Source organism: Falco rusticolus, chromosome 15 (genome assembly GCF_015220075.1).
Source record: "Falco rusticolus isolate bFalRus1 chromosome 15, bFalRus1.pri, whole genome shotgun sequence".
Lineage (NCBI taxonomy): Eukaryota > Metazoa > Chordata > Aves > Falconiformes > Falconidae > Falco > Falco rusticolus.
Genome location: NC_051201.1, coordinates 23,302,459 through 23,311,196, shown reverse-complemented (window position 1 = coordinate 23,311,196; position 8,738 = coordinate 23,302,459). Strand labels below are relative to the sequence as shown.

The 8,738-nt window shown below is 57.3% G+C and overlaps 1 protein-coding gene and 1 long non-coding RNA gene across 4 annotated transcripts; both read left to right on the top strand.

The window, feature by feature from the left end:
- The first annotated feature begins 443 nt into the window (after positions 1-443).
- On the top strand, positions 444-8,309 carry TSNAXIP1 (translin associated factor X interacting protein 1). 3 transcript variants are annotated; one of them, XM_037408984.1, is made up of 6 exons: positions 444-648; positions 1,535-1,582; positions 2,341-2,517; positions 5,208-5,338; positions 6,783-6,889; positions 8,050-8,309. In XM_037408984.1, the coding sequence occupies exons 1-6, from the start codon at positions 459-461 to the stop codon at positions 8,267-8,269; spliced, it is 873 nt and encodes a 290-aa protein (XP_037264881.1). In that variant the 5' UTR covers positions 444-458; the 3' UTR covers positions 8,270-8,309. The 3 variants fall into 3 exon arrangements, with proteins under 3 accessions (XP_037264881.1, XP_037264880.1, XP_037264878.1); XM_037408983.1 differs by lacking the exon at positions 1,535-1,582 and having other exon boundaries at positions 444-711; positions 2,341-2,502; XM_037408981.1 differs by lacking the exon at positions 1,535-1,582 and having other exon boundaries at positions 444-711.
- LOC119157761 lies at positions 2,548-3,556 on the top strand. Its single transcript, XR_005107642.1, has 2 exons — positions 2,548-2,913; positions 3,421-3,556. It is a non-coding gene; the product is annotated as an uncharacterized LOC119157761 (long non-coding RNA).
- Positions 8,310-8,738: the final 429 nt, after the last annotated feature.

Genomic DNA, 8,738 nt, shown 5'->3' with positions numbered 1-8,738 from the left:
GGAAAAAAAAGCGTATGCCTGGTCTCTCGAGTGATTATTATTTTTTATTTTTTTTTTTTATTTTTCTCTAGACTAGTGGAATCGAGAATGTTCGCTGTAAGAACTTCATCCACCGGGATGGGAAGCCAGGCAACTTCCGAACGGGCCGTGGGCAGAGTTCCCTTCTTGATGCCGTGCCTCTAATAAACTGTGCAGTCTCGTTAGCTAGACGGGCTGCAGTACCCAATTTTTTTCGCCAGGTGGCAGCGCGGCCTCCCAGGCGGAGTAAGGGCAGCGCATGCGCAGACGCGGCTTGGCGCCGAAGGGGCGGGGCTTCCGGCCCCGTGCGTCTGGGCCGATGACGCAATCCCGCTTTGGCGCATGCGCAGAAGGGCTGTCTGGCCAAGGAAGGTCGGCGCATGCGCAGAAGCGGCTTTGACCCTTAGGGGCGGGGCTTCCGGCCCCCTGCGTCTGGGCCGATGACGCAATCCGGGTTTGGCGCATGCGCAGAAGCCTTTCTGGCCGACCGAGGGCGGCGCATGCGCAGAAGCGGCTTTGACCCCCTAGGGGCGGGGCTTCCGGCCTCGTGCGTAGGGGCAGATGGCGCATCCGGCCCGGGAAAGGTGGGTTCACTCCCGGCCCGCGCGGCGCGCTGGAGCGGCCGTGGAGGTGCGGAGCCTTCGCCGGGAGCCCGGAAGACTTTCGGGCCGGGACGTGCGGCGGCGCGCTCGGGCTGAAGGGCGGCCGGGGGCCGGCGGGCAGCGGCCCGGTCGGGGGGGATGTGGCGGCCCGGCGCTCGGCCGCGGCAGGGAGCGCCTGGTGCCGGCGGCGGGCGGGCTGAGGCAGGCGGGCGGCCCGGCCCGGGACCGGCGGGGCTGCCGCCGGTTCTCGTCTCCCCGGCAGGGACGGTGGTCAGCGGGCTCCTCACGGGGCTGCCCTTTTTTGGGTGGGTTTTTTTTTGGTTTTTTTTTTTTTTTGTGTCTCTCGGAGCCGCGCCGCTACCTCGGCGAGGAGCGGCGGCAGGCAGGGCGGCCCCGGTGCTCGCTCGTGGCGGCGGCGCCCGGGAGAGGGGTCGGCCCGCGCCGCCCCGCCGCCCACCCGCCGCCGCCTGCGGGCTGCCCGGGCAGCCGCCGCAGCCCTGCGCGGGGCTTTGTCTTTCCCCCAGCCGCTGGCCTGAGCCGTGGCAGGCGGCTGGGGCTGCCGGCCCCCGCGGGCCGCAGAGAGGCTGCCTCGGGGCCTGCGGTAACGCTGTCGCGGGGGGGGGGGGGGGTGTGTGTGTGTGTGTGTGTGGCTCAGGAGCCTCTTCCCGCCCCTGCGAGCGGGCCAGAGCAAGAAAAGTCAGCCGGCAGCGGAATCCCCAGCCGTCGCCCCCGACTGCTGCTTTCTCCGCAAGCCTTTTAACTGCCGGGGAGGGCTGGGAGGCAGCGGCAGCTCAGGTGTCTGGCTGATCTTGTGTCGTGACAGTCAGCTCCGGGGCCGGAGCAGCCGAGGGGAAGAGGCCTTTTGGTTTGCTTCCCAGCGAAACGGGGGTCTTTTGTTTTCCCTTTGTCCCTAGGTTCGTCCGGAAGCGTCCGTCGACAAGTCAAGGGGAGCGGAACCGAAGGTCGCTGGAGATGTTACTTTGCCACGCGTGCCTCGTGCTTGCGAGTCGGACTGCTGACTACGGAGGGATCACTTTTGTAGCCGCCGAGGGCCCGCGAGGCTCCGTGTGCCCGCCGCTGCCGAGTGCTGCGCTGCGGCTCGGGCAACGGCCGGGGAGGAATTGTCGGTCCCTCGTGGTAACGCAGCCGGGCCTGCTAGGCGCTTAGAGCCGCGCGTCCGGCCGGGCAGTATTGTTTTCCGAGGCTGTAAAGGAGCCCGAGGTATAAACCCGCTTGACGTTTCCGTACGGCGGTGCGCTTTGTCGGAGAGCTCGGCCGTACTGACGGAGCTGGCACAGGGTTCCCGCGGGACTCCGGCTTTGCCCGTCTCGTGGAAAGGCTCCAGAGCCTGCTTGGGAAGCCGCTTGACAAGGCACGGCTTTGCCGTGATTTTTACGCCGGAATTCCGACGGTAACGCCAATGCCACGTGTTAGCCTTTCTCCAGCAGCTCTTCAAAGCAGAGTGAGCCTTAAGAATCGGATTGCCTTTTAACGAAATTCGAAACAAAGCGGCGGGGTGAAGCGGCTGGAAGCGTCCTGCCAGTCTGCCGTGGGTATCGCTGCCGTGCGTGTTACCTGCCTGTCTGCCGATCGCTCCTGCCTCTTGTTGTGGCCCGGTAATTCCTCTGGGGAAGGCGTTGGGCTCTGACTGCAGCGCACCCCGACTCCCTCCTGACCCCGGCGAGACGTGATGGGTGTTTGCCTTCCTCCCCTTTCACAGGGCCTCGGCTGTTGCGTGCAGAGAAGCTGTCAGCCTTGCGAGAGAGCACGCCGCCGGCAAGCGCATCGTGGTGCTTCGGTACCGAGCTGAGGCCGCAGGCGTCCGTCTTTTGTTTGCGGAAAGGGATCGCGAGGAAAGGTTGCTGGCCTCGGAGGGGGAGAGGTGGCGGGGGAACAGGTAGGAGGCAGCTCTTTCAACCGGTTTTAGGCTTAACTCCTGGGTGCCTGAGCACGGTTCTGGGCTTCGGGGGGTTGGCTTTCGGCTTTTCGCCTTCAGCGCGTCCTCCGTCACCGCTGTCGGCGCGCGCTGAGCTGCGGCTCAGGGGACTGCGGCGATACAGGCCGTGTGCGTGCCAGCCGTCCTCGAGGCTAGAGCTGTATTCTGCTTGTTACCCTGATGAAAGCGTTTCTTTTTTTCTAGGGGGCGTTCCCACAAGGCAGTGGTGTGGAGCCGAAGGGGACTGCGATGGAACGGTGACGGAGCCGTTTGGACCGAGTCTTGAAGATAGATCGCTCGGGTTTTTGTCCGAGGAAACTTCGTCTCGAGACGGTCCTATCGCTCGCTGGCAACGTGGTAGGAAACTGCTTTGTTGATCTTGACGGCGCAGTGTGTTGGGAGTATTAAGATTCCTCGAGAGATCAGAAGCGAGTAGGTTGTTTCTCTAAGGGAAAGGGGAATAGGCCTGTATCGTTAAAGGAAAGACTCAGAGTGGGTTTTGTTTCTCTTAAGTACAAAGCGCCCCATCTCAAGGGATTGCAAAGTCTGAAACGATGGTTCAAAAGCAGACTTGTGCTGTTTGCAAAGCGTCTGTTGCACTGCTCAAAGACAAAAGACGCTCACCCGAGAAAGTTTTTGGAAACCGATGTCCGATAGGCACGGGGAAAGAGCTGGAGAGGTTTACGTATCGTCTGTCGAATTCTGTTCTCTTTCGTGCCCTTCCATTTTACAATAAAAACTTTCGTGACCCCTTTTCCCGTTCAGGCACTGTTGCTAGTGTTTTTATAAGGGGGGAAAAAAAAAGCGTATGCCTGGTCTCTCGAGTGATTATTATTTTTTATTTTTTTTTTTATTTTTCTCTAGACTAGTGGAATCGAGAATGTTCGCTGTAAGAACTTCATCCACCGGGATGGGAAGCCAGGCAACTTCCGAACGGGCCGTGGGCAGAGTTCCCTTCTTGATGCCGTGCCTCTAATAAACTGTGCAGTCTCGTTAGCTAGACGGGCTGCAGTACCCAATTTTTTTCGCCAGGTGTCAGCGCGGCCTCCCAGGCGGAGTAAGGGCAGCGCATGCGCAGACGCGGCTTGGCGCCGAAGGGGCGGGGCTTCCGGCCCCGTGCGTCTGGGCCGATGACGCAATCCCGCTTTGGCGCATGCGCAGAAGGGCTGTCTGGCCAAGGAAGGTCGGCGCATGCGCAGAAGCGGCTTTGACCCTTAGGGGCGGGGCTTCCGGCCCCCTGCGTCTGGGCCGATGACGCAATCCGGGTTTGGCGCATGCGCAGAAGCCTTTCTGGCCGACCGAGGGCGGCGCATGCGCAGAAGCGGCTTTGACCCCCTAGGGGCGGGGCTTCCGGCCTCGTGCGTAGGGGCAGATGGCGCATCCGGCCCGGGAAAGGTGGGTTCACTCCCGGCCCGCGCGGCGCGCTGGAGCGGCCGTGGAGGTGCGGAGCCTTCGCCGGGAGCCCGGAAGACTTTCGGGCCGGGACGTGCGGCGGCGCGCTCGGGCTGAAGGGCGGCCGGGGGCCGGCGGGCAGCGGCCCGGTCGGGGGGGATGTGGCGGCCCGGCGCTCGGCCGCGGCAGGGAGCGCCTGGTGCCGGCGGCGGGCGGGCTGAGGCAGGCGGGCGGCCCGGCCCGGGACCGGCGGGGCTGCCGCCGGTTCTCGTCTCCCCGGCAGGGACGGTGGTCAGCGGGCTCCTCATGGGGCTGCCCTTTTTTGGGTGGGTTTTTTTTTGGGTTTTTTTTTTTTTTGTGTCTCTCGGAGCCGCGCCGCTACCTCGGCGAGGAGCGGCGGCAGGCAGGGCGGCCCCGGTGCTCGCTCGTGGCGGCGGCGCCCGGGAGAGGGGTCGGCCCGCGCCGCCCCGCCGCCCACCCGCCGCCGCCTGCGGGCTGCCCGGGCAGCCGCCGCAGCCCTGCGCGGGGCTTTGTCTTTCCCCCAGCCGCTGGCCTGAGCCGTGGCAGGCGGCTGGGGCTGCCGGCCCCCGCGGGCCGCAGAGAGGCTGCCTCGGGGCCTGCGGTAACGCTGTCGCGGGGGGGGGGGTGTGTGTGTGTGTCTGTGTGTGGCTCAGGAGCCTCTTCCCGCCCCTGCGAGCGGGCCAGAGCAAGAAAAGTCAGCCGGCAGCGGAATCCCCAGCCGTCGCCCCCGACTGCTGCTTTCTCCGCAAGCCTTTTAACTGCCGGGGAGGGCTGGGAGGCAGCGGCAGCTCAGGTGTCTGGCTGATCTTGTGTCGTGACAGTCAGCTCCGGGGCCGGAGCAGCCGAGGGGAAGAGGCCTTTTGGTTTGCTTCCCAGCGAAACGTGTGCGTGCCAACCGTCCTCAAGGCTAGAGCTGTATTCTACCCTAAGAGAAACTTTCCATAATACTATGCTTCCGTTAGGACGCAATTTTCTCGAGTTCCCCCCACCTCAGGGTGATTTTCCCACACCCCTAACCCCAACCCCTAAGCCCACCTGCAACACCCCATTTTCTCCTAGGCTTTTAGGAGTGCCCTGAGAGGTGCTTGCAGGGTGTTCCATTTTGCCTTAGACAGCTTAGGAGACCAACCAAATGCCTGGAGATCTGTATCTATCGTTAGGCTCCTAGTGGGATTCACACAAAACCAGTATGTGTGGGCACGTTCTCCTAGCAGCTCGGTGTCTTTTTGCTGTTGCAGCGGTGATTCCAGGCGGAGCTGACCAGTGGGGTTCTCTGGCTGAGGGGAAGACCAGCAGTCAGCTGGTGGATGTTCTTCTGGAAGAAATAGCAACGGGAGCTCTAAGAGAGAGAAATGGCTTCCCTGCATGGGTATGTGGAAGCTTTCTTCACTGCTTGTTTCCACTGAGATTAATTGGTAATAAATACCCATTAGGAAGGTGGGAGAATTACTTTCACAGCCGGTGTCTTCAATATTCACCTTCTTCTTAGTGTAAACACTGAAAACTTTAAAGCCAGGGAAACTCAGGTGCACTAGAAAAGCTGAAACGGTGAGCATACTGAAGACATAGCTGAAGTAGCCACACTTTACAATGATGCCACGTGAACCACCGGACATGCAGGTATTTCTAGTGGGCTCGAGCCCCTGCTAATGCTGCGCTATATGGCCAAGTCAAAGGAACAGCTTCCTGCTGCTGAAAAGCCTCATCCTCCTCCCCTCTCCCTGCCCCGGTACTGGTGGCCGTGACCGGGAAGTGTCCAGCAGAGCAGTATTTGGGTTTTCCCGGGTTACTTCTCTGCTGACGAGATTAATGCAGACAAGCGCCAGAATGACTAAGTAGCAAGACTACATTGTAAGGAATGACTGCTTCTTGTGGCATGAGGAAGTTCATTCAACTCACAATGTCCCATTGCACCGTACCCCAGCACATGGGGGAAGCAGGCAATGATACAGGGACAAGGAAGCGTTGCAAGAATTCTTCACGTCATACTAAGCACGACTGTATCCAGAGGTTCTCTCTGGGATAGAGTAGCATTTCTTTGATCCTTCGACATCTTTTCCTCAGCCTTTCCAGAAGCTTGAACTGTTTTCCCTGCCATTCCTGAAAGGTATTTCCAAGGAAGATCTTTCCTTTTCTGGTTTTGTTGGGCAGAACCTCTCAGAGAGTCCCATTTTTTTTCCACCCTGGAGCACTCGAGACAAGTTGCAAAGGTGCTGACAGATGTGTTTTGTAGTACTGCGAGACCCACACAAATGACCTATCCCTAATTTAATCCCTAAGGTGCTGACAGATGTGTTTTGTAGTACTGCGAGACCCACACAAATGACCTATCCCTAATTTAATCCCTAAATCCCTAAAAGAAATGTAATCCTTAATTAAATCTCTACTTTAATCCCTAAAATTTAAGTAACGTCAGTTTAATTCTTTGAATAAGGATAAGTTGTCAATGAGGTCTTCAGTGCTGTACCTGCTTGCATCAACTAGTTCTTGGATTGGCTCTTTCCTTTTCAGGAGAATGGGATTAAATTAGGGATTAAATTAGTTTTATCAGACTAGCTAGGTTTATCAGACTAACAAAGCTGGAGTGCCCACCACAAGCTCTAACACCTGAAGGCCCTCTGCAGACAATGGCAGTGCAAGCTTGTGCCTTTTCTGTGATGGGAGTTTTTCCCATGTTCTTTCTCTTTATTTCCACTTTTCACGTGGAAATTCCATTTCTAGGAGAGCCGCGTTATTTTCGTGCACATTGAGAGGCAGCTCCTATGCAGACCGGAACACATGTTCGGTGCTAACACAGCTGTAATTTCTTTCAGGAGGAGGAGGGGAGCGCTGAAGCTTTCGTGGCCAAGCCCCGGAGCCAGGATGTCGGGGAGAAGCAGGAGTATCTGAGCCAGCTGAAGAACAAGCTGGGAGATCTACTGTAAGTATGGAGGGAAGGGGCTGATGGGGACAGTAGCTCAGGACCGCGCGTGCAGAGGGAACCCCGCAGTGGACGCAGTGTGCGTGGCCAGCGCAGGCCTCCCTGCGCTACAGGGCTGTGCCCGTTGCAGTGAATGCCGAGACCTGGCTGAGCCCGGCTCTGCGGAACACTGCGAGCAGCAGTCCCCGACCCAAAGAACTTTGGCGTGGCAGACAGCGAGCAGAGATCCGTTGTACCACTAATCCCCTTCGGTACAGTGCTCCTCTGTCGCGACGGAGGGAAGACACAGTCAATCAATATGAGTGATCAGCAGACTTCGTTTATTGTACCTTACAGTCACCTTTTATGCCTTGTTATAATTAGCTCATACGTATTACAAAAGTTAAGCTCATTATTGGTGAGTTGCCTAAATATCAAGCCCACCCCTAGTTTCTCTTCTGTAGTTATCTGTTCCCACCTGCAACATTCTTTTCCCACCGAAATCTTCCTGTTATTGTGTAACAAGAACAGCCAAAGGCAGCGTATTTGTGCTTTACTTCAGATAAGCTGAGAGCGATGCGCATTTTTGTCCAGCCAGCTAGACTATGTTTATGTGAACTTTTCCAGCTAGCCAGTTATCCACACTCCTCAGCTCTCCAAAAATAGCGGTAAAATCCTGTACATCTTCAGAGACTGGTTCTGAGGAGTGGGAAGAGCAAATAGGACTGACAACGGGTGCAAATCTGAGAAATAATTCCACCTCAAAACAAGAGGCAATTACTGCATTGAAAAAAAGTCTGGTGCCACACCGAGCACCGAGGAGAACGCCAGAGGTGGGCAGGTGCCTGTGAAGTGAAATCCTGTCCAACGTGGGCACTGGATTAGCAAGAAGTACAGTTCTGTAATAAGGGATATCAATGCACAATAGAGTGAAATTAAGGTCTTCCCAGGTTATCATCAATCTAAGATTTCTTAACTTCCATTCAGTTTGACGTTTAGCATTCACCAGTCTTTATTGCACATGTGTTTAACAACGGGATGCTAGTAGAGGCAGAGATGACTGTATTAAAAGACATCTCTGCTCTGCATTTCGGGCAGCATGGATTCTCACTGTGACACAAGTAAGTAAATGTTCTTTTCACATACCACAACGTAATGGTGACTGTGTTGTTTTGGAACAGAGAGGGGAAGGCAGATGATCTGAAGACTGCTTTCTGTGCGATTGATCCCGGTATCGACGATCAGACGCTAGATACCTACATTGACCTGCCAGACCAAGAAGATGTGCCTGTGGAAACTGCACTCGAGAGGCTGCTTGCTGGATATGCGAGACGAGTAGGGCCCTCGCCCAGGGAGGGAAGCACGACAGGCTTTGGAGGGGAGGAAGGAGACTTCCAATAATAAGAATAAATGGACTGTTTGATCTACAGGTTTGGGTGCCAAGCCGAGAGTTGGAGTTACTGCGTTAAATACTTCTTCCCATGGCATATGGAGGTACAGCTCGTAAGAGCTGAGTGGGCGGGCTAGCTTGAGCTATCGGAAGCACTTTCATCTTAAGCAGCACAGCACTCCAGGACAATTTTACAGCCTCTGCAGAGTCATTTTAGCTCAGCAAGACCTGTGGTGGGAGGCTGCCTGATCCCCAGACAGAGGCTTCACACCCCCGGGGCGCCGAGGCACTTCAGGGTGTCAGGCGCTCTGCTTGGTGACACAAGAGCTGTGCTCCACAGCCATTGCTGGAACCTGAGAAGCCACCGTCAGGCTCCAGGCTGCAGCGTCGCTGCTTTGGCCCTTGGCCCTTACAGTCCCTTGTCTCAAAGAAAGAGGGTTTCAAAGATTCCTTTGCAAAATAAGGTGCCGGTTGCAAGCA

Coding starts and splice junctions, on each gene's coding strand:
- TSNAXIP1 (XM_037408981.1), top strand. CDS start 459: ATGACGCAATCCGGGTTTGGCGCATGCGCAGAAGCCTTTCTGGCCGAC. Junction 712..2,340: donor ACGTGCGGCGGCGCGCTCGG/GCTGAAGGGCGG, acceptor CCCCTTTCACAG/GGCCTCGGCTGTTGCGTGCA. Junction 5,339..6,782: donor GAAATGGCTTCCCTGCATGG/GTATGTGGAAGC, acceptor AATTTCTTTCAG/GAGGAGGAGGGGAGCGCTGA.